This window comes from Rutilus rutilus (genome assembly GCF_951802725.1).
Source record: "Rutilus rutilus genome assembly, chromosome: 6".
In the NCBI taxonomy this organism is placed as follows: domain Eukaryota; kingdom Metazoa; phylum Chordata; class Actinopteri; order Cypriniformes; family Leuciscidae; genus Rutilus; species Rutilus rutilus.
Genome location: NC_140214.1, coordinates 13,534,575 through 13,559,606, shown reverse-complemented (window position 1 = coordinate 13,559,606; position 25,032 = coordinate 13,534,575). Strand labels below are relative to the sequence as shown.

The 25,032-nt window shown below is 38.2% G+C and overlaps 1 protein-coding gene across 3 annotated transcripts in view; it reads left to right on the top strand.

Annotated features, from left to right (window-relative positions):
- The window catches only part of carmil3 (capping protein regulator and myosin 1 linker 3), a 47,430-nt gene extending 22,604 nt beyond the window's left edge, over positions 1–24,826 (top strand). Inside the window, exons 13-40 of one of the 3 annotated variants that reach the window (XM_084410553.1) lie at positions 837–946; positions 1,753–1,830; positions 2,079–2,155; positions 4,347–4,451; positions 5,802–5,871; positions 6,999–7,080; positions 7,215–7,311; positions 9,246–9,300; positions 9,654–9,826; positions 10,744–10,812; positions 11,295–11,388; positions 13,996–14,094; positions 14,745–14,864; positions 15,676–15,789; positions 15,895–16,070; positions 16,431–16,518; positions 16,613–16,723; positions 16,869–16,935; positions 17,365–17,552; positions 18,505–18,584; positions 18,716–18,880; positions 20,461–20,659; positions 20,896–21,175; positions 21,339–21,454; positions 21,571–21,712; positions 22,318–22,392; positions 23,772–23,879; positions 24,162–24,826. In XM_084410553.1, the coding sequence (XP_084266679.1) occupies positions 837–946; positions 1,753–1,830; positions 2,079–2,155; positions 4,347–4,451; positions 5,802–5,871; positions 6,999–7,080; positions 7,215–7,311; positions 9,246–9,300; positions 9,654–9,826; positions 10,744–10,812; positions 11,295–11,388; positions 13,996–14,094; positions 14,745–14,864; positions 15,676–15,789; positions 15,895–16,070; positions 16,431–16,518; positions 16,613–16,723; positions 16,869–16,935; positions 17,365–17,552; positions 18,505–18,584; positions 18,716–18,880; positions 20,461–20,659; positions 20,896–21,175; positions 21,339–21,454; positions 21,571–21,712; positions 22,318–22,392; positions 23,772–23,879; positions 24,162–24,202 (3,179 nt within the window). In that variant the 3' untranslated portion in view covers positions 24,203–24,826. Of the gene's footprint in view, positions 1–836; positions 947–1,752; positions 1,831–2,078; positions 2,156–4,346; positions 4,452–5,801; positions 5,872–6,998; positions 7,081–7,214; positions 7,312–9,245; positions 9,301–9,653; positions 9,827–10,743; positions 10,813–11,294; positions 11,389–13,995; positions 14,095–14,744; positions 14,865–15,675; positions 15,790–15,894; positions 16,071–16,430; positions 16,519–16,612; positions 16,724–16,868; positions 16,936–17,364; positions 17,553–18,504; positions 18,585–18,715; positions 18,881–20,460; positions 20,660–20,895; positions 21,176–21,338; positions 21,455–21,570; positions 21,713–22,317; positions 22,393–23,771 lie in introns of all 3 variants that reach the window. The other 2 variants (XM_084410554.1, XM_084410552.1) reach the window with 2 other exon arrangements.
- Positions 24,827–25,032: the final 206 nt, after the last annotated feature.

The following is a 25,032-nucleotide window of genomic DNA, read 5'->3' as shown; positions in this document are numbered from 1 at the left end:
TTTGAATATAGAAGTAAGATGAACTCGTGCCATCAGAGAATACAGCTCATTTCAAATTGAGATGTTTCGTTTCAGCATCTGCCACATCCGGTTAGGATTTATTGTGAACTTTAAAGTGAAATCATATCAGCAGTAAAACAGAATTTACAGATCAAAATATGAACTACAGCAGGTGTGAAAAGCAAAACTGAAAACTACTGGATCATGAAAGGTTGCAGTGGTTAACATTTTGATGAGTAAATTCCTGCTTTCAGAGAGCGCAGTGGGATGTTTTTGTTACTCCCTGGTGAGGAAGCGTACTGGCTGAGTTCACTGGCAAACTGCCACCTAACAGAGTTAGGAGAGCTGTCTTTTTGTCTCATAGTACAAAAGGCAATCACTAGCATTTTCTTCTTTAGAAACTAAATGAAAATCCACCCTGCTTACAGAACATTCTGTGCATGTCGTTGTGGTTTGGTGGTCATGTACAGTGGAGTCCAAAAGTCTGAGACAACATTGAGAATCTGGGATTCAAAATCTAATTTAAATCTGGAAATACACAGAAAGGTTTAGGATTTGATCAAATGTAAACAAAGTCTCTAATCAAATATGTATATTTGTGAACAGACAGATGTCTTCCATTAAAGCTCAAGATGCTTGTTTTATCATTCTTAAATCACGCTGGAGAACATAATTATCAGGTTTAAAACAAACTCATTAAAGCAAATGCTACAATTTAATTGAATATGTAATGAAAAAATGTGTTTTATTTAAAACATGCAAATTAGAAGCATTTTTTTTCTTGTGAACTTTAGATTTGCTCTATGATTCAGCCTTTCCTTGTCTTTTTTTCCCAGGTGTCACGTCTCTTTCGCAGGCCCTGTGCTCCAGTGATGACTACTCCAACTCTCTCCTTCATCTGGACCTGAGTAAGAACCCAGGGATTCTGTCTGGAGAAGATGCAACGGTTAGAAATTGTTTTATCTCACTTTTACTTCTAGTGTTGTTAAAGAGGCCATATTATGCCCTTTTACAAAGTCTTGATTTTGTTTTTGGGTTGTAGTAGAATAGGTTATCATGCTTGAATGTTAAAAAAAAACTCATTATTTTTCACATATTTTACATTGTTTCAGCACCTCTCTTCCTAGTCTGTCAGTAACGCTCTGTTGAGTTCCTTTCTCTATGAAGCCTCTCTGTCCAAGAGGCGCAATGTGCTCTGATTGGTCGGCTGGAACAGTGTGTTGTGATTGGTTAACCACTTTGAGCAAGTTTAGGAAATGTCACGACCCTTACCACAACCGCGAGTTTCACACTACCAGTTTCACATCGCTACAGCACACTACTAACACAGCTCATTATACAGTATATACACACACACAAACACACACACACACACACACACACACACACACTTACTTCCTGCCCAAAAACAGTCACTGTTTGAATTTAAATAGGCAAATGCTCAAGTCAATGATTGGATCATTATTGCAGTAATTAATATGTTTCTAGCATGTGATATGTTTGGCAACAGTTCTCCTAACCCTATTTGATGGAGTGTGTAGATTTTCATTTAATTTCTCATGGGCATATATACGTATAATATATAATGTTAATGTTCCATTAAAGTCCTCACAATGTTTTCCTGCTTTTGATTTCTTTGTGAGGACACACACACGAATGCTGAAAATAACTTGCACGTATACAGAGGCAGGTACACGATACACACATACCCACACCACTATTAACAGCCTCAATACTTCCTCCTCATTGTAGAATCTGTACCTGTTCCTGGCACAGCCGAACTGCCTGGTGCATTTGGACCTGTCAGGCACTGACTGTACCGTAGACTCTGTGAGTTGACAGTGTGCATCATCCTTCTGAATTCGTTATTGCCAAATTGCTTTTTACACACCATGATTTATGTCATTGCACCCAGGATCGAGACAACAATTTATCTCTGATTTCGTATTGATATTTCTGTCATATTTAATGGTCCTAAATTACAGAATTATTCAAATTTTCATCATTCTTTTGCTGCCACTCTCCTTCCCTCTCTTTTTTTCTCTGTTTTTTTACATTCTCTTTCTATTTCCTCTTAGCTATTTGGAGCTCTGCTGCGGGGCTGTTGTGCCGATCTCTCCTACTTGAACCTGTCCAAAAACTCCTTTTCTCACAGGTGAGCTAAACTGCCTCCCACCAGCTCTCGCACGATAATCTGTCACTTTTGAATCCGTTTCACAGGTGAGTTGAACCTCCCTGCCTCAACCACGCATGTCATCACGAGTCAGTTTGACTCATCTCAGTCGGTCCCTCAGAAAACACTTCCTACTACTTCCATGAATTTAACCAAAAGTAGAATCCTGCTGGAAACGAAGGTAACCCAGCTTAAAGGGTTAGTTCACCCAAAAATTCTGTCATTAATTGCTCACCCTCATGTGGTTCCAAACCTGTAAGACCTTTGATCATCTTCAGAACACAAATTAAGATATTTCTGATGAAATCCGAGAGTTTCTGACCCCACATAGACTGCAACATAATCACCACTTTCAAGGCCCAGAAAGGTAGTAAAGACATTGTTATAATAGTCCGTGTGACTACAGAGGTTCAACCTTAATGTTATGAAGCAACGAGAATACTTTTTGTGCGCAAAAAAAAAAAAAAAAAACTTTATTCAATGAATTCTTCTTTTCTGTGTCAGTCTAGCTGGATTTAACTACCATCAGAAGCTGGTTGTAAAGAGGTTTCTCAGCAGGGAAAAGTGCCTGTAATAATACATTATGAGTTAAACTGGGACATGAGCGATCAGATAGAGCTGATGGACCTACATGTTGCACAGATGGTAATACAGCTACTGTAACAGCATCAGATGAAAAATGTGTCTCCAAAAGTGAGCCAAATCATTAAAACCTGCTTTGGAAAAACGGCTCATAAATTAAGCAAATAATGTTTTGTTTTTTTTATTCTACCAATACTCTATCATTAGCTTTGTGATAGAAGCCTATGGCATGGCAAGCAAACATGCATGTGCCTGCACGTGAGAAGCTGTAGGCTGAGGCGATACAGAAATGCAATGATCTATCTTCCTGCCTCACTCCCTCTGAACCCGAACAGCAATTCCATCTCCCCTCTCGGCACGTTAACGGCATTATGAGAAACTCTGAAAAATGAGGCTAATTTTAGCTGAACTTATTGTTCAAATTGGAAGGTTTCTTCATCCTTTGCACCTTCTTAATTGGGTTTGAATTTGCAGAGGGATGAGTTGAAATAAGGATTGAAATACTAGCTTACTACATACCGAATACTGTGCAATATTGTTTAGTAGTAATATTTGTTGACACATTATGCCGAAATATGTTTCAAACAGCAGCACAGTACTGTATGTTGCATTGTCACATGACCACATAATGACACAGAGGAACAATCTCGTTGGAATCACTTTGAGAAAGATTTTTTCCAGCTGATGAATGATAAAAAACATTAACAGCCAATCAAAATCCAGACCTTGAGCATTTAAAGTGGCAGACGGCATAACGCTTAAAATAGTCCGAACATTTATTATGCGTTGGTGTGAATGCTAGTACTGACATCATTATATTTATCTTATAGTAATCGTGTGAACAGGCCTTCATTCTATTTTTGACAAATGTAGTAGGTCGTTGCACATTGTGCTCAGCATGCAGCAATAATAATAGTATTCTAGTATGCTTTTGCAAACATAGCCTCTTTTCCTAGTGCTAATTTCATCCTCTCACAAACTCCCACCTCGACTCCCACACTTGTGAGTGAGCACTCAGAAACGTGCACATCCAAACACAGAACCACTGCACACATGGGCATCTCCATATGAGGTGTGTGGGCACATGTGTATGAGTAAATCTGGTTACGCTAGTGCCATGTGAAGGCAGCAATGTAAATCTGTTTGAGCTGATAAGACAGAGAGCTCATGAATATTAAATGGGAATGTTCCCTTAACACTCTCTGCTCTTGTTAACAAGTTTACACCTCATATTCTTCCCTCTCTCTCTTTCTCTCTCTTAAATGATAATGTCACTGTCAAACACAGAAATGCTATCATAAACTGTCATGTTTTTAGACCCCCCCTCTTATCCCTCACTGACTGCCTCTCTCTCTTTTTCTCATTTTCCCTGTCTAGTTCTGTCTCACCTAAAAAAAAAAAATTTTGTCCAATGTTTAATGACATAAACTAAGACAGCTTGTTAAAATGTTGAATGTTGTTAAAATGTATAACACATAATAGATATACAAACAACGCTTTTTCTAATAAGCCAGAGGGTATAGGGTTTTGTGAAGCATGGTATGATGTATTATGGATAAAAGTCTCCCCTTCTTTTCTGTCACGCTTTTAGGAAAGTGAGAGAGACACTTCCCTCCTTCCGTCAGTTCTTCAGTTCAGCGTTCAGCCTCACTCACATCAGTCTGGCGTCTATGAAGATGCCTCCCGACGTGCTGAGGTGAGCCCGGTCGGCGTTTTGCCTTTTCATGCTGCGGTTAACACTGGCTTAGCTAGTTTAATCTGATTTAGTTGGTTTCCCAGCCTGACCAACTCTGAAGCCCAAAACCTCTCTAAAGCCAACAAACCAGATTTTCACATTCTGAGAGACAAGCCTACCACATTAGGCTGGTTTAAGATGTTTTAAGCTGGGTGACTTTTATGGAACATGATAACCCATGTCACATTAACCCAGGATTTGCATATTGTAAATCATGCTATCCTGAACTGAACCCGATTAATTATCAAAAAAATTCAGGTGCTGGATATTAAAGGGATAGTTCACCCAAAAATGTATATTCTGTCATTATTTACATCATTATTTACCTCATATTGTTTCAAAGTGACTTTCTTTCTTCTGCTGAACACAAAATAAGGTATTTTGAAGAATGTTTTGGTGACCATTGACTTCCATTGTATGAAAAAAAGTTTGTAAGTGATGACAGAATTTTCATTTTTGGGGGAACTATCCCTTTAAGCACAAAAATAATTAGTTTTCTATTTAAATATATTTCAAATTTTTATTTATTGCTGTGATGGCAAAGCTGAATTTTCAGCATCATTCCTCCAGTATTTATTGTCACATGATCTTACAATAATCATTCTAATATACAGATTTGGTGCTTAAGAAGCATTTCATATTATTATTATTATCAGTGTTGAAAACAGTTGCATGTCCTAACTTTTCAATGGGATTATTTATAATATTTGACTTTTACTATTAATAAACATCTCAATCCTTCGATGGAGGCTCATAATAAATAACAGTTAAATCTGTTGTTATTATTACCTAAAAGAGAACCATTTTTTTTTTCTCCGTCTGGATGTATTCATTAAAGGGTTAACCATTTTTAGTGTGAAAAGCCCACTTGAAGAACTTTCTGGCGATTCATTTCTAGGATTAGAGCTCTTCACCCATAACTGAGGTCAGAATCAAGATGTTCACGCAGCTGCTATTTTGGGAAAGCCAGAATGTTTTCAAATGAAGCATTTCAAACAGGGTCATACTACCTCCCTGCTCACAAACACAAACCGAGCGCAAGACAGTCTGTCACACCCAGCTGAGCACCTGATTTTAGCTCTCGTTCTGTCAACACCACCGGCCCACACCAGAGGAGTCGAACTAATCTCTAAGCTCTTTTCCCCTTAATCCTTTAAGACTTGCGTAACGCTTTGACAGTGTCCATATAGACCTTTTCTGATTTGATTTATTATGGAGATCAGCCATGGAAGCTCATAATAGAATGCTAAGTCTCTTCAATGAGGCATGTAATGCTGTCAGTAATGACGATGTCCATGTGTTTGTTCACAGGGCTCTGTTCCTTGGGCTTTCATCCAATCCTCACATCACTGACCTACACCTGGACATTAGCAGCTGTGAGGTACCCCATCCCCCCGTTGTGTCCCTAAATCTGGATTGAGCTCTATAAATGCCTGTCCTTCTCTCTGTTGGCTGTAGATCCTTCAGTCTGTGGTCACTTTACTGTGTGTACAGATATGTTGGCTACTGAATTAGTCACACAGAAAGTCTTTCAAGGTTTCTTTTGAGAATGCAATGTGTGTTTATCTCTGTGGGGCCTTATTTTGCCCTCATGCAATTGTTTTATTTGTTCTCAGAAATCAAATCATAAACTATTTTAACGTTACCGTAAATCTCAGTATACTGTGGATTATGTGCTGCTAGTTGTCACACTATAGCAGTATATTTTGTATTTTGGCTTTAGGCCAGGGATTTTATATTTAATTCAATTTATTAATTGCAATTTTTGTTGACCAAATCAATTGTTTAACTTACCCCATATAGTGTTATATCTAAAAAGGTCAACCTGTATATATATATTTTTTATAACGTATAATTTCTTTTCCTGCATAATAATGGTTTAAGTGTTTAGTAGCTTTTGCTGTAACTTTTTCAGTTGCCAATATGGCTTGTATGACAATGAACTGAAATAATTCTTGATGTAACTCTTGATGTAAGTTCTGGTAGTAATATTATTTTGTAAAAGTAAGAAATAATAAATTCTATATAACCCTAAATAAGTCCAAAACGTCTGCTCTATCCATTATGCACTGCAAAAATTGACAAATGTGCAGAGCTATTTCTAATGGATGAGTCATTCCGGACCAACTTTATTTTTTTGACAAAAATGCTTGGACTTTTTTAGAATAGCAAAACAATACAATATGTTCCTGCACAGAAATTGACCTTCGAAAAAGTCTTCCTAAAATATATCCACTGGAGTAAAAGATGACAACCACCCCTAGTCTCAACATAACAAACTATTCCAACACTGATTTGAAATGCTGTTAAAAAATGAAAAGGCAGTAAATTTGACCTCGGTGTTGATAGCAACATGCTCTTTCAGTTGAGTTATTGAAAATATCTAAGTGCATACTAGTATAAATTATACATGTTTGAGCCTCTGAGCGTTCTCTCTCTCTCTCTATCAACCCGTGTTCCCGTCTTTCTCTATCTCTTTCTCATTCTCTCCGTTTGTCTGCCTCTCAGCTCAGGTCTGCTGGAGCGGGAATAATACAGGACCTTTTCCCCAGAGTCTCCTGCATCAGCACACTGGACATCTCAGACAACGGTGAGACATCTAACTGCATAAATGAAAGGAAGCTTTTGTCTGCTCCCACCGACCTTCAGCCCATCTCTTTCCCCTCAGTTGCATTTGCTTCAGGCACTGTTGACTCTGCCTGTTCATTTTCGTGTTCATTTCAGGGCTGGATGCTGATCTCCTCTGTGTCATTCCTGCCTTCTCCAGACACCCGTCCCTCAAACACCTGATGCTGGGCAAGAACTTTAACATCAAGGGCAGGTACATATTCCCGGACTGAGAGTATACATTTATTTGTCTGGCAGATGCATGTATCCAAAGTGAGTACAAATGTACAAGTGAGTACAAATGGTACTAGCTGCCTGCCTGTAGCAGTTAGAAGATAAGCGCCTAAAGGTTCAATACAGCTTAAGCTCTATCAGCAACATCTGTGGCATGCTGTCGATTACCAAACAACTAGAAATGTGTTTACAACTGTGCACTTACAATGGAAGCCTTGCAGGCAAGTGGGAAATGTGGAACTCATATTTTGTCAAAGCACTTACATGAATCCTACAGTAAAAAATGTCATTTGAGCTGTCTAAATGGTCTAAATTGTCATTTTGAAAAGGAACGAGTTCTCTAGGTTGGTGAAAATATGTTTTTAACAATATAAAACTTTCAAGACAGACCTACAATGAGCTCTGAGGTTATTAATGGATGGTAAATGTTTCTATTGAAGCCATCAGTCAGTGTAATTACAACATTAAAAAAAAAATCATATTTAATAGACAAATTCCAGGTAAAGAACTACACTACCTGTAACCCTGGGAAGAAAGATCTACCAATCAGAGAGTTGCAGCAAACAAATCAGCTTAGCAGTGACCAGCCACTACTATGAAGCATTTTATATGATGTGAATAATAGCCTGTCTTGCTATACACACTCAAGCTTCTTGTATGTTTGTGTATCATTTTTATATATGTAAATGTAACTGTCACGGAGGTTGCTGTATGAAGCACACAATGCAGGAGAATATAACAAAAACATGTAAAACAACCACGTAAACCATGGCAATGAACAGAGGAAACTAAGGGTTTAAATACACAGACAATCAACAGAACATGTGAGGAACTAATGAGGAACTATGGAAACTAATAATCTAACAGAACTCATGCAACCCAGAACAGGGAAGAGAATGAAAATCAAAACAGAACTAGAACGTAACGTAACATTGTGTCATGGATTCCACAAAGAAAAAAAAGAGTTGCAGAACTGTTTTCAACATTGATGATAATAAGAAATGCATATTAGAATGATTTCTGAAGGATCATGTGAGTCGTGACACTAAAGACTGGAGTAATGATGCTGAAAATTCAGCTTTGCCGTCACAGGAATAAATTACATTTTAAAATATGAAGACTTCAGATGGACTTCAGTCCGTCTGACATTTTTCTTTTAAATTAGTATTTTTTTTATCAGGCTCCTATGTTTACATTCAGTAATTTCACTTTAAGTGCATTAAAAGGTTATTGTTCAGTTATACAGTAGAAATGCATTATTTTCTAAAATGTCACTGATAAGAGTTAGTTCTTGATGAGGGTAATTTCATTCAGTAATCACTGATTACCCAAAAAGGGCATAAATTTGCTATTACTTACTGATGTACTCATTGGTCCTGCATTACATCCTGTATAGTTACCTTTTAATGATGACCATTATTATAAAGTGTTACCAATATTTTTCGAAACATTAAAAAAATATATTTTTTATACTTATAACAAATGGCTCTAAATCAATGTGCATTGCTTTATAGTATTGTAGTTCCACCCCTCACAAAAAATGGGGCACAGTCTTAAAAGCATTATTGCAAGGGTCAAATGTTTGTTTTCACAGATTGATGGATTATTCAAAATGACGTTCTTTGATAATCAACATCTTGACACAGTAGATATAGAGCGTAAGTACCATACACAGATTAACAGATATAACAGATATCCACTCTGAGAAGGGCAGATGAGGTAAAGCAGGTTAGAAAAGTCTGTGAAACCATCTGCAATCTCAAACTGAATGTGGGCACACAGTAGGAGGCTCTCAGGGAGGCAGAGGAGGGACTGGGGGGGGAGGTGTGTGAAGTGTTATTAATCTTGGGGTTGATGGAGTTTAGGTGTGTGTGTGTGTTTATGCATAAGCCCTGATGTTTCCTGTGTTTGCAGGGTTCTGGATGAGGTTCTGCAGAAACTAGTGCATCTCGTGCAGGAGGAAGAGTGTGTGAGTGTTTCACAAGCATATACACATGGACATAATTCTGTTTCCTGTACGCACCTTACACTCTTTCTGCTTTCAAACACACATGCAGAGTACAAAAGCTTTCTAATGGTCTGCTGTATTACAGCACTAGTGATTCATCCATCCTTCCTTCACTCTCTCTCTCTCTCTCTCTCTCTCATTCTTTCTTTATAATCTCTCTCCTTCAGGGCACGTAGCCATCTATCACTGCAGATATTGCCTAGCTTGATCAATTATTAAGCACTGTTTGTACAGATCACAGAAATTGCAAACTCACACACACACACATGCTCTCTTCTCTCTATCTCTTTCTGGTTACTCTTCTTTCTTGACAGGCCCTGCAGAGCTTGTCTCTGGCTGACTCCAGGCTGCGTTCGAGGGGCACGGTGCTCGTGAACGCTCTCGGCAGCAACGCCTGCCTGAAGAAAGTGGATTTGAGTGGGAACGGACTTGATGACACAGGAGCGAGGATGCTCAGTAAAGCCCTGCAGATCAACACCACGCTCAGGTAGTCATAAGGAGGAGAACAGGGTTACAGTACTATGAATTATAAAAGAATTATACACTGTCTCAGCTGCGCAAAGAAATTATACATTATAGTAATAACTAAAAACCGGTTGACTGAGAGGCAAACTATTCATTTTAATTTAAATGTCAAGGACTAGGGGCCAGATTTACTGTCAGCTTGCATCAGTTCAAAAAACTACTGTCAGAATTTACTTAATGCATGCAGTGAAAAATTAGCACAGGCGTGGACGGGGTTATTTTTGCCAGTGACCTTATTGCATATGCATTCGTAGGAGTTTCCCTATCAGATGCAAAATTTGTGGGAGGGGAGTATTTAAAAGAATCATGCGAGGTGGTTTGCGCTAGTCAATTCACTGGTGTTTGCGCCATTATTTACCACCCAAAAAAGTAGATTGCATTGGTCATTATGAAAATGATCCGGTTGTGTCTGTGTTTTTCAATTTGCGCGTCGTCAGTAGATCAGAGATCAGAACTTTCCACTCCCATCTGCGCTTTTATGGGATTGCGCTCTCACGCTAATTTGCCCTGTTTAGTAAATCTGGCCCTAGACCTTCTAATGATACATCCTTTTTCATAGAAAGCTTTGTAGATTTCAGCAAAATTATGATTGCTGCATCTTCTTCCCATTGCGTTTTTTCCCCCTTTATTAAATTTTTTGTTTAATGACTGGAAGTTGGAAAATTAATCATTTTGACAATGACCCTAATTATTTTCTGTTTAACACATTTTACCATACTTAAAACCAAGTCCAGCAGATTTTTCCTCAAAATCAGAGCAGAAAATGATCAAAAGTCATGAAGATTCTATTCAAGTGTACTTATTAATAATTAATAATGCATAATAGTCTAGTACTGTAAAAACTGTTTAAGATTGTCATGGTTTGTTTCTTTCTTGTAGAAGTGTGACGTGGGATCGGAATAACACAAGTGCAACAGGTTTCCAAGATGTGGCTCGAGCCTTAGAACAGTATGACACACACTCACACACACACTCACCCATGTGAGAACTGACTCACTCATCCCTCTGCAAACTTATTCACAGCATGCTGTTACTGGGAAAGAAATAAGAACTTCAGTCCATGCCTACATGAATGTGTTTATTATTGCACAGTCTTTCATCACCTCTCCGACCTGCCTGTGATGCATTGTTCTGGAAACACCTCTCTTCCCTGGAGATCGACACAACTATTATTTAATGTAGAAAAACTTTTTTAGCAGACTTGAATTGCATTCAGGAGACTGTAATCATCGTGAGAATGTTGTTCCCAGTACAGAATGCTTTGAAATCTGTTGCAAGAAACATAGTACTCTGTTAAAAGTTAAAAAGAGAGCAAAAAAAAAAAAACCCAACTTGTTTCTTTAGACGCATTTTCTATCTTGCTGGAGCTGATTCATCTCTTGTGTTGCCATGTTTGGGGAAAACTTTAATCATTTTTGCTCTCTCCTCAGTAACTTCACGCTGCAGTACATGCCCATCCCACTCAGTGATGTCACACAGGCATACCGTAGCGCCCCTGACAGGACAGAACAGGCACTAACCAAGGTAAGAGTTTTTATTTTAAAGAAGCTATGGTAACAAATTAGTTTGGGAACCAATTCTCCCTTTTAACTAGTTGCTTATTAGCTTGCATATTACTTGCATATTGGCTGTTAATAGAACATATTATTGCCTTGATGCATGGTCATATTCTACATCCCTTAAAGGACCCCTATTATGGATTTTTGAAAATTACCTTTCATGTAACATGTTTCATGTTCGTGTAACATAGCTCTAAGTGAATGAAAACATCCTGCAAAGTTTTAAATCTGAAAGTGCAACGTATATAAAGTTACTGTCTTTCAAAAGTAAGAGTTGACTCTGAGTCAATGAAATGAATCGTTTTTCAAACGTTTCCGTTTCGTTGTGACGTCAAGACGAAACATTAGCATATTGCCCGCCCACTAATTGCACGTGCAGACACCAGTGAAAACTTGAACCTCAAACCTGCAGCTGATTCCTGTGGATACTGGACAGCATCATGTCGAGAAGACGCTGTGCTCTACAATGACAGCAAAGCCAGTTTTTTCACTGCCCAAGGACGAGCATGTGAAGAATCAGTGGTTAAAATTCATCTTTGTCACGATATCACAGCAGTATAATCCTAAACTTTTGCTGTGTTCCCTTTATTTTTACTGAGGACTGCTTCTAGTTCAATGCAGGATTCGCAAACCGCTTGCTCTTGAAAAATGGAGTTCAAAATACTTAGTTTTGAGTTTTATATTGTGTAGGTCTCCTGCTAACTGACTAACTCACATTATTACTGTCTAACTGAAATACTTTTGCTAATCAGCTATGGCCCACTCTTACCTAAAACTGTGTCTATTAATGCAGATTGTCTGTCGTTCTCACTACTTTGAGGAAAGATTAAGCATGGAGCAAGATTTGTTTTACCAACGTTTATGTTACATCAGTCATTCACGCTAGAGCTCGGCTAATGTATACATTGCATACATGCACTGTTATTGATACAGTTTCCACGTGTTAACCGCAATATATTAGAAAAATACTCGGTAAATAAATCAATACAAGTAAAATAATCTGTTTGTTGATGGATATGCACTTGTTAATGCTGATGGTGAGGAATTACTCAAACTAAGTAACGTTAGCGTATCACTGAGAAACGTCCTGCTCGAGATGTCCTTGTGATGGAGGTTCGGGTTGAATGAATAGTTCTTCCAATGTTTCATCATCGGACTCGCGCTCACATTGATATGGTAAAATCGACGTCATTGTTCGTTACTTAGTTTCCGGTGTAGGAAGCCTCAGGACAGCTGACGTTGTTATGGCAATGGGTGTTTTTGTTTTTGACGCGCGCGCTGTAAACCAATCACAACAGACTGAGCTGTCTGGCCAATGAAAATGTGGTGATGTGCAAATGTATATTATGAGGAAATGAAACAGTTTTTTGACCTTTGATGCATGTAAACCTGTTGTAGGAGACTCCAAAACAACATTAGGAAACTTTAAAATAGCATAATAGGGGCACTTTAATCCTACCCAATACCTAAACTTAACCACTATAACAACTACTTTACTAACTATTGATAAGCAGTAAACTAGGAGTTTATTGAAGCAAACGTTGTAACTAATAGTTAATATGAGTTCACCACACTAAAGTATGACTGAAGTGGTATACATTTTTTTGATTCCAGGTATAATTATAGTCAAGTCATAATTGAATGTGTAACATGTGTAACAACATGTGTTATGATTGGCCAGTTTTTTAGGTGAAGTGAACACATTGTGTATTTGCTATAGAGTGCAGGATATGTGCTGCTGCTCAACCCTTAAATTACAGCCTCTTGGCAAAACCTGGAAATCAAAAAATCAAACCACGGCAATGACTTACAAGTAGCCCGACTTGGAATCACTGACTGGAGAGACTGTTGACTCCTCAATTGTAGAGGAGATAGAGCCTTTTCGGTGGTGGGACCTAGGTTGTGGAACAGGTTGCTGCTCCCTCCCTATCACTTTTTAAATCTCTCTTTTAGCTTTTAAATGACGTTGATGGTCTTATTTATTACGTGTTACTTAGTTTTCTGTTGTGTTTATCTGACTTGTACAGCACTTTGGTCAATCCTCAGACTGTTTTTAAATGTGCTTTATAAATAAAAGAACTAGAACTAGAACTAGACTGGTTAATTTGCTCTTATTGCACAGCTCTCTGGAATACTTGATTCTGATTGGTCAATCAGGGCAATTAGCAGGCAAATGATGCATAAATAATAAATTCAGACACACTTTTTTTTTTTTTACATTTGGTCCCCAAAATCATGAATATTTGGTTGCATTCTTGGATCTCATAGTAGATGGGACTAATTCATAAAAAAAAAATGTTTTTGCATCATGTGACTGTTTTGTCCAGCTGTTTTGAGATTAACAGTCCCAAGGTGGTCGAAATGTTTATGCACGATTAATGAGCCCAGAGATGTAAAACTTCTACAAGGTCAGTGCTGAGAGAGGGACACCGCAGACGATACATTTATCTTTCATTAATTCGCAGCATAATTACAATCATTTCCACATGACTGCATGGCTTATCTGAGCATCAATGTTCTTTTATTTGACATTAATGAGTATTCTCTCCCTTACTCTGTCTGTCTCTCTCAGATCCAGCGGGCTTTGTTAAGGAATAACCAGACTCAGCGTTTCTCTCAGAAACAGGCTCTTCGGTTGCATCAGGGCCTGGTCACTAGTACTGCAGAACAGGTACAGACCACCGCCTCATTGTCTCTCTTATTCTTCACCACTGCAGATCTGACTCACTCACATCACTCTTCTAGTATGTGATCATGTTGATGATGGTGATAATGAGGCAGTTCATTTTTAAAATGTATTTATTAATTTATTTATTTTGTAGAAGCAGACTTGCGTAATGATCTCATTTAAATTCTCAGTTAGCACTTTAAATGCTGAAATTCAGCCTTATCACAAGAATAATTTACTTTTAAAATATATTAAAACAGAAAACAGTTATTTTAATAATATTTCACAGTATAACTATTTTGATTGTATTTTTGATCAAATAAATGTAGCCCTAGTATAAGAGATTTCTTAAAAAAAAAAAATAATAATTTGGTAGAGTATACCTGGAGAGAGGAGAGGAGATCATTTGCATTCCCATTCAGGTCAGCCTGAGAATGGATTGCTTATATTGGTCTCTCTCTTCCCAATAAACTGGGATAGGAGAAAGGTTTTTACCATACATTTTGTGTGTGTGTGTCTGTAAGTCTTTTACTTGCTAATGTGAACTTTGTATTGTTAGATCAAACTCACACAGCAATCTCTCTATCCTATCTCTGTTGTTCTCCTTTTCTTTTCATCTCTGTCTCTGTCTTTCTCTCCTCCTGCTGTCCCAGGTGATGGAGCGTCTGTGCGTTCGCGTGCAGCAGCAGGTGTGTGTGTTGAGAGGAACAGGTGAATGGGAAGAGCTACAGGCTGCCAGACAGGTCCTCAAGGAGGCCAGGAACTCTCGAGCTGTGAGTGTGTTTGTGTATTTACCTGTCAAAAGTTTGGACACCCACTGTCACATGCTTCAGTCATCAAAACTATGTAACAAAATAAATATAAGTGTAATAATTACATTTGTTAATGAACAGCATTTATTAATGTAGGTAAAGATCATTTATAAATTATACTACTATACATTCATTGTTAATTCATGATCTTTCAGACTACATTCTCTAATGTTAATTTATACAACTTGAAATGTTAAAATGAATTAGCATATGTTGAAAGCAGCACTTTTAATTTAATAAATGTTGTAAAAGAACTGTTCATTGCATTAATTAAAGTGAACAAATTGAACTATATTGTAAAGTGTAACATTTTTAGGCACATTTATATTTGTCTACAAAACTAATTTAGCGTCTAAGCATTTAGGCTTTGAAGTAAAAGGTTTTTAAGATCATGAGAGACAAATTCAGTCAAGTATGTCTACATTTTTGACTCGAAGATTAAATTCCATAAATTATATATTACTTCAATTGCTTGGACATTTTAGTAATGTGGATTTTTTTTCTGTAATCACATTAATGCTGATATTTGCTTAACGTCATTTAATCTAGTAGTAGATTTTATTTATGTGCTGTGTTACATCCAGATATTCAGGTTATTGATTTCATGTGTTCTCTGTTTATTAATTTAAGAAACTTCCACTACCATTGCTTTTATGAGCAAACATTAAAAATGAAAGACATCACCTGCATGACACGTGCATGTCACGTGTAACAGAAGCGGTGAGTGAGAGATCATGACTGGTATGTGAATTATGTCTGCACTGTCCTCTAGCTGTACCCCTCGCTGTGTGAACTGGCCCACGTGCTGTCAGTGGACGGGCCGGTGAGACAGAGGCTGGACTCTCTGGCAGGAGAACTTGCCAAAGCAGCTGATAAAGAACTACAGGTGATGATTGTATCTCTCGCTCATCCTTCATCCTGATTTATTTCTGCTTTCTAGTTCTATTGGACTTGAAAGGCATGATGGGTGATTGATGGTGGATTTGTGCAGGTCATTGTGGACTCCATGGTGTCTCTGTGCCGGGAGCTGTGTCCGCTTTCTTGTGCCGCAGCAGAGTGTCTCTCTCCTCCCCTCTCCTCCATCTCAGAGCGCGTTTCTATCCCTCGTTCATCCATCCGCACCGCTCTGATGGAGAGAGCAGCTCAGGACATCAACAGAGCTCTGGAGTAAGAAACGAGGGTGTTGAGTGGTGGATGTCTCTCAGTTTAACACCTTGAGAATTATGTCAAAGTCCTTTTGAAGTCAGTTCGCTCAGCGCCCATCTTTATAACACGCCTGGGCTGCAGCTTTCAAAACAGCTGTCTACTTGAATGGGGAATGACAGAAATATCCCAAACTGTTACACTCATGGGTGCATCCAGATTTTTGTTCAGTCAAACGCTCACTCATCAATCGAAATCATGAAATCTTTAATGGATGGACGAAACCTACTTTTCTATAGCCACTGTGTTCACAGTTGGAATTCCCAGCATGGTTTTAACATGATCTAACATGTATTTTTGTGTCTCCATCTCTCTCACTCTTAGGGAGGTGAAACTGTCTGTCGTCTCATATCTCACCAACTCCATAGTGGACCAGATCCTTCAGGAACTTTATGCCACACACAAAACCCTGGTAACTACAAACCAATTTCTCTCTCCATTCGTCTGTTCATTCTGAGCATGTGCACACGCATCGCTCTTCCTCACGCATCTGTTCGTCATCACAGCTCCGGCAGATTTCACAGATGAGACGGCTGGAAGACGGGGGAACGGCCAGGCGCGCACACAGACACGCTGACATACTGGATGCTGTGGAGGATGACTTTGGCATCAGCATAGTGAGTGTGTTACGTGAATCACTCACAACTGACTCATCTGTGTGTTTGGTGGTATTTACAGTATCTGTCATCTCTTGTAACTCAGCTGCCTCATCATCTGCTCAGTTTGCAATGTTCTCACTCACTTCTGTCGTTCTGCACCCAGGACACAATCGCCATTAAGAAACGCAGCTCCAGGACCAGACGCATTCGTCCCGTGTCCAACAGACTCAGTGAGTCACACAAACACACACACACACACACACACACACACACACACACACGTTATGTAGGATGAAACCATTCATTTTTTAGTTAACACTCATTCAGTGCTTTCAAGTCATGTATACTTTATACATTTTTCAGTTTAAACCCATTCATTGTTTATATCATATTTATAATATTTATATAACATTTATTAGGCCTGTCAATTTATGATGTTAACATTTAAAAATAGCACTGATAAATAAATATAACTTTTAAAGCTTATACAACTTTTTAAAGACACTTTTTGCCATTCACTGCTTTTTGTCTGCCACAATGTCTTCATTTGAGTGCTTTTCTCTACAAAAATGTATATGATTATTTGCGAATGATTTGATTAGTTCATTAATACATTTGCATATCATCTAATTAATTTGATGTGATTCACTGTCCTCTAGGTCTAGGTGACGACCCTAACTCCTCACCTTTAGTGTCCACTCCTCAGACGTCTGCTCCTCTTTCACGCTCTGCATCATGGGAAGGTCTGTCCACCCTGCCCACACAGGGTTCACCTCTGCGTCATGTGACCCACGTCAGACCGCGGCCACCACGAAAGCACAGAGCCGCACATGCTCCTTTTGAGACAGTAAGAACCAATGCCATTGCCAGTATTACCACACCAATACTACTTTTCATATATCTTCATATAGCATGTTTATTGCTAAAATAAGGTAAATGTCATAAAATTACTTAACACTGCACTCCGATCATTTCAGGCTTTGCCTCCTATTGTGTCGTTGCCCTATAGTTTGATATTAGCCACATATTCATCTTTTTTTTTTTTTTTGTGATCAATATTGTCTTCAATTCAGTTTGATGGATACACTTGGCAACCAGTCATATACCGGGGCCTTGGTGTATTGCGGGAGAACACGATCACATCAAACTGAATTCTGAATTTCACCTGTAATTAAATCTGTTGCAGACAGTCTAGATTTGCACCTCCAGAGGCATTCCTTATCATGTTGTCGTTGAATTGCTTGTATCCCCTGCAGTCTTCTTGTAACTTCTATTATTCCGCTGACTAGCAAAGTAATCAGTTCTGGATTCTTAAAGAGAAAAAAAAAACATACTGCAGTTAAGTATGATTTGCAGTAAATTAAGTCAAAATCACGCTGGTTTATGTATTCTACAGGAGATATTCTTCAAAAATACGCTAAATTTTAATTAAAATAGGTTAACCAACAACCATTCAAGATGTTAACGAGGAGGAGGGGGTGATTTTAATCACGTTCTCTTGTTAACGTGATTTTTCTCAGAAATCTGACTAAACGTAAGCACAGATATTTTCTGCATGGTCTCCAGAATTACAGCATCAAGCATTAAAGGCTCTCTTCTTTTCAATCACTTCTGATTGTCTCTGTTTTGCCTGTTGATCAAATTAATGCACTGACATAATATAGAGGAACAAATCCAGATGGTGAGACACAGCACTATGACAGCATCATCATCTAACACAAATTTAGAGAGATGATCTACTCCAGCCTCAGTCCTCAAAAGCAGACATCATTATCATTATTTCTCTTGTCGTCCTGTAGCACTGCTCGGAGAATGGTGGGGTATCTCTATTGGATGATGGACTGCCTGACTTCTACACCAAGAGAGTTTTACCAGACAGGTGCTTCAGCACTGAACACTTCTGTGTAGTAATGAAGTCTAACAATGAAGGTTTTAAAGGTTGAAGTAATGTGGGCATGCATAAATGTGGACGTTATCTTATCTCTGACACCCTGACTTTCTGCCTCGTAGTCAGCTGTCATCCCACCATCACGCTCAGGCTCTGAGGAGGAAGAAACGACGTAGTGTGCTGTCAATCTTTTCAGGATTCAGGAAGAACCGAAACTCTACCATATCATATCAGGAGCCAGACCCTACAGGAAGGAGCGGGGCCTGTGGGGAGGAATGTCGCACTAAGTGAGTCATTCATAATTTAATACAGTAGTGGCCAAAAGTGATGTCCGGAAGGGATATTTGCCCTACAAGTTTGATTAAACCATCAAAATATAAATATTTAGTTATATTTTATATAGAAGTAAAACACTAAACTTGGTTAAGGTATTTATCTGATCAAATTATTTAGCAAAAAGGGCTACTATTGCAGCAAAATAAAATGCATAGGAAAAAAAATATCAACATTGACTACAGCATAATCAGTTATGAATATTTTAATTGTTATCACAAAGAAAACAATTGACACACAAGCACAACTACAGTGAGGAAAATAAGTATTTGAACACCCTGCTATTTTGCAAGTTCTCCCACTTAGAAATCATGGAGGGGTCTGAAATTGTCATCGTAGGTGCATGTCCACTGTGAGAGACATAATCTAAAAATAAAAATCCAGAAATCACAATGTATGATTTTTTTACTATTTATTTGTATGATACAGCTACAAATAAGTATTTGAACACCTGAGAAAATCAATGTTAATATTTGGTACAGTAGCCTTTGTTTGCAATTACAGAGGTCAAACGTTTCCTGTAGTTTTTCACCAGGTTTGCACACACTGCAGGAGGGATTTTGGCCCACTCCTCCACACAGATCTTCTCTAGATCAGTCAGGTTTCTGGGCTGTCGCTGAGAAACACAGAGTTTGAGCTCCCTCCAAAGATTCTCTATTGGGTTTAGGTCTGGAGACTGGCTAGGCCACGCCAGAACCTTGATATGCTTCTTACAGAGCCACTCCTTGGTTATCCTGGCTGTGTGCTTCGGGTCATTGTCATGTTGGAAGACCCAGCCTCGACCCATCTTCAATGCTCTAACTGAGGGAAGGAGGTTGTTCCCCAAAATCTCGCAATACATGGCCCCGGTCATCCTCTCCTTAATACAGTGCAGTCGCCCTGTCCCATGTGCAGAAAAACACCCCCAAAGCATGATGGACATTTTAAAGGCAGACTAACAGGTCTTTGAGGGTCAGAATTCTAGCTGATAGACAGGTGTTCAAATACTTATTTGCAGCTGTATCATACAAATAAATAGTTAAAAAATCATATATTGTGATTTCTGGATTTTTTTTTCTAGATTATGTCTCTCACAGTGGACATGCACCTACGATGACAATTTCAGACCCCTCCATGATTTCCAAGTGGGAGAACTTGCAAAATAGCAGGGTGTTCAAATACTTATTTTCCTCACTGTATGCACTATGCTTACAAAATATGAATAAAGATGATTTAAAATTGAAAAATGTAATTTATTATGCTGATAAATATTTTTGTGTGAAAACCATGATACATTTTTTTCTAGCATTCTTTGATGAATAGAAAGTTCAAAAGAATAGCATTTATTTGAAACAGAAATCTTTAGTAACATTATAAATGTTTTACTGTAACTTTTGATTAATTTAATATGCCCTTGCTGAATAAAAGTACTGAAACCCAAACTTTTAAATGGTAGTTGTAAATGAAATAATACATTATAAAGTCGTTGTTTTACATTAATAAATCAGACAACATAAGTCAAACTCTTAATCTTGGTTGTTTTTTGCTTTTTCAGTATTGCCACTGAGAATGTGTACTCCATGATTCAACACCAAAAGGATCGTGGGAGGTTAGACCCAGGCATTGAAAGCACCAATGGGAGGTTGGCTGGGCCGGGTGTTCAGAGGACCCCTCAGCTGTCGGGACGGCCCGTGCAGGGTATACCCCTGCCAGGAATGATGGGAATTAGCCCCTCCTGCTTCTCACAGAGACAGGTAGTCCACCACATGTCATCATTTAAATTCCTGTTCAGTTCTTAAAACTGGGTTGAATTTGAAGGAAGTAAAATGTAATTAAAATAAAATAAATGCATTTAATTCTTTTGACTATTTCCAGAAACATCAGATTATATTAATAATATTTGAAAGGCTATCAGAGATGTGTATTTAATTTATACACACTATGAATTTTACCACAGTCTCTCACACTCTTATCTTTCTGTTTCCTGCAGTCGCCTGATTACAGTGAGGTGTTCGGCTCATCTGAAGAGATTGGATACGGAGACCCTGAGATGGACCGACATTCAGATATTGTTGCTAAAGGGCACACTCCATCTCTTGACAGACAGACAGAAACAGGAAGACAGGAATTACATTCAGACAGCCAGAAAAAGGTAGACAATATAATGGACCCTCAGCTGCTGGAAACCAGAAAAAGACCAGAGCCACCGCCTCAGAACGCCAAGCCAAGCCTGGCTAAGACACGCCAGCGCCATCTGGAGGAGAGCTCTGGTATATGTTATTATATATATATAATAATATATCTGCATATTTAGTCTTTTATTTGAAAAGTCAATTTATGTAAACTAGTTTTAATAAGCATATTACACTATTTAACTCTCTGTAGAGTTAATATGCAATAGTATGAGCATGGTCATTATTTTTCTGTCCCTAGATAAATCTACTGAAGATTCTGGAGAATTGAGGGAGAAGGATGAGGAAAAGGAGAACTGGAGATGTGGAGAAGACCAAAAAGAACCAGAAGGACAGACTCCACCTATCCCCGAAAAGGTGTTTGGATCATAGTATCGTGAAACATCTTTGATTCATAATGTCAGTGATTGTTGAGTGGGAGTGTGTCTTTTATGTGTCATTAAAACAGCTTTTGATTATATCTTTCCTTTCAGCCATGTTATTATTCACCTCACACGTCTCCCATTGGCTCCACGCCAAATGACGTGGCCAATGAGAATCAGCCACCAGCTCCTCCGCCCACCTCTGCTAAGCCTGTGTTTCACTCTGCTTCAGTAGATTCTGCTTTACTTCAAGGTAATTCATTCAGAGACAGCAGTTACGTCAAAATGTCATACTGGTAGTTGAACTTTCCATAAGCTAAAGTTACATTTTGGTTCACAAGCAAAGGACTCCTTTATATGATGATCCCTAGTGAGGGACTTTTTTCCTAAAATATAAAGATATATATTTTCCTGTATACAATTATAGATTGTACATTTAAACTTTGTGAAATAATTAAATGTGATATTATAAAGACCTTATTATTAATTATAAAAAATAATTGTTTAAAAATCTAATAATTCACTTTTACTTTATTGCAAAACTTCATAAAAAGTATATATTATATATGTAAAATATTTATTTTTTATTAAGTTAACAGCGTATCTGAGATCAACACTTTAAAACAGTTTTTAGAAAGCAGAATATAATGGTAATATCAAATTTGATGAATGTGAATGTAAAAAATTATTATATAAATATTTTACTAATATCTTAAATGCATATTTTTATTAGTGTATAAATTGTAAATATCAAATTAATATTTTAAGGACTTTTACAGCTCTAAAAATAGATTTTGTAAAAAAAAAAAAAAAAAAAACCCTGATGTAGAGAATGTATTATGTTTTTGTTTTTTTCAGGTGATGAAGTCAAAAGCAGCCCTGTAGGTCCCATGAAACCACATCGAAACAGGAAAGCGAACTCATGTGACACAGGTACACTCTTCACATCCCTTTTGAGCATGCGACAAGGGTCCGCGTTCAATATCTACTGGTCTATAGGGCGGTCAAATAAAAATTTGAATTTCGAATATTCGTCGAATAAAAAATAGAAATAAAAAAACTACACTACTCTTTGGTGTGTCAAGAGGCACGCGAGACATGATGATGACGTAACTGACTGGTACGTGCGGCTGCGTTGTTAATTTGAAAAAGGGTGGAAAAGGGCATCCTGCTGACGAAAACCCTCTCAGTTGGTGGCAAAAATCGTGCAACGACATACTTGACCATACCTGGCACATCGGTCAGACCTGAGTGTGTGTTTTCATCAGCTGGAAACATTGTCAACAAAAAGCGCTCGGCACTCGCTGCAGATCAAGTTGACCGTCTGGTGTTTTTGACCAACAATATGTAGATGTGTAGTAAATAGAAGTGGATTGTTTCTGAATAGCAGTTTGCTATTTTGTGTTCATGTAGTTCATTACGCTGTCTGTTGAAGTATTTTCTCTCTGGTTACTGATGCATTTACAGTTTTATGCACTATTGTAACCTAATTTTCCTTGCATGCACATTAAGGAAATTATATTTTATTAAAGAACAATTGTTTTAAAAGTTAATGTACTTTAAAAAGTGAATTTCATTTCAATAAAAGATGCGATGCTTGATTTGCTTTATATTCGCTTACTGCGCTCACTTGCACCCTCTTGTGTGCATAGGAGACAATACAGTACTTTTTTCCCTCTCACATTAAAGGAGCTGTATGTAAGAAATGTATTTCAATTAATCATAAAATGGCCCTGATATGTCACTAGACATTAAGAAATCATGTTCATTTCAAATACTTATATCACTGACAACAGTAGTCCGGCCAGGATATTGTCATTTAAAAAGTGAAGTTGCAGCCCTCAACTGATGTTGATGTTGTCATCTTGTGTTTTGGCCTGAAGCGCCACCCTCCACCTATCTACCAATCACGAAGTCAGTAGTGTTTCGGCATCGGGGTTGCCAGCTCTGCTCTAGTTACCACAGCTACGTAGCAGCCTACGTTCCTGCTGGATCCTGCAGCCTATCTGGCAACCTCGAGTCAGGGGGGGGGGGGAGGTGGGGGGATACACCACTCTACAGTAATTTGAAAGTGATTGCAGTACCAGTTTGGGCCACAATCTTACATACGGCTCCTTTAAGTATTGCCTTCAGAATTCGAATATAATTGGAATTTTGCGAATAATTAAGAAAGAAATTCGAATTTAGCTTTTCAGCCATTTTGACAGCCCTACTGCTCCAGCATGCTTTCATACATCAGCTTCGCATCAGCCTGATCCTCACGTCGTGCCTATCCCTCCCTGTGTGTGTGCCCCCTGTATTTACTCCTTTAGGAATGGAGCAGGATACCCGCTGTGATCTGGAGAGATCCTCAGATCGCAAACCCCCTGTGAAAAAACCTAGACTCCCTCCGAAACGAAATAAATCTTTGGATTTCCCCGGTACTGTGTTGTTTTGTGTGTATATGTACTTCTTGGAAGCGAGAAGCAGTTTTATTGTCTAGTCTGACTGGAAACTGCTTCAGTAATTAGAGGAAATCTTTCCTGTTACATGTGAATGTATCGTGAGCGTGCGAGTGTGCACCTGTCCGTGTTTGTGTGTCCACAGACAGATGGTTCTGAACTGACCTTTAACTAAGCCAGATTAGTAAACAGGTAACGTAAGTAGGCCATCATTCATTGCTCTCTCTCTCTCTCTCTCTATTCCTCTGTTTACCTCTGCAGGTCATCAGAGTTTGGAGCCAAGCAACGCTGAAGCATCATGACAACCATTTGAACCAAAGCCCTGTGAAAACAGAGGGTCATTGTGATGCTGAGAGGAGAGAGAGGGAGAAATATGATCAGTAGATGGATTTGCACCTTGATGAATTCATAAAGACTCTCTCAGACAATTTTACACTCACATATTCAGCATATTCTTGCTTACTCAAGTGAATTGTTTTGCTCCCGCTTTTACTTAACCATCATTCTTAACCTTCTGCACTTAACAACTATTCCTTTATTTCTCTCTCTGTCTCTCTCCCAGTCTTTTGACAATCTTTGACATAAAGGAACATTTTTATCTATTTATCTTTAAAACCATAGAATGATATTTTGTAAAGTATAATATATAAACAGAACCAATATTTGCACTAATCATCGCTTGATTTCTCGTTTGGTTTGGTGGATGTACCTCCCCTTCATGTCCGACATTACCCATGTGAAGTTTTGTAGTGTGCGACTAACTTATTCTTATCATTTTCCGTCTACTCGATCAATATCATAGCAGTATTACTGTTGTCTTAATCAGGCATTGTTTATGCAACTGGATAATGTTTAAGAATTTGCCGGCCCTAAATGAACTTTATTTTCTACTAAATGTAATTGAATGAATAAAAAACTGAATATCACATGTGCTGTTGTTCTTTTTACTGTACTCTGTGACTAGCCTTTTCCAGACAGATAATAACACCATGGTACATTGTTATACCATGGTACCAAATGATACCCATATTCCATATTTACACAAGATAGCCTACTTCAAAGATTTCATGGTACATAAATGTCCAAAAACATGGTATTAACAGGGTAACGTATCAAAAACACCAAATACAAC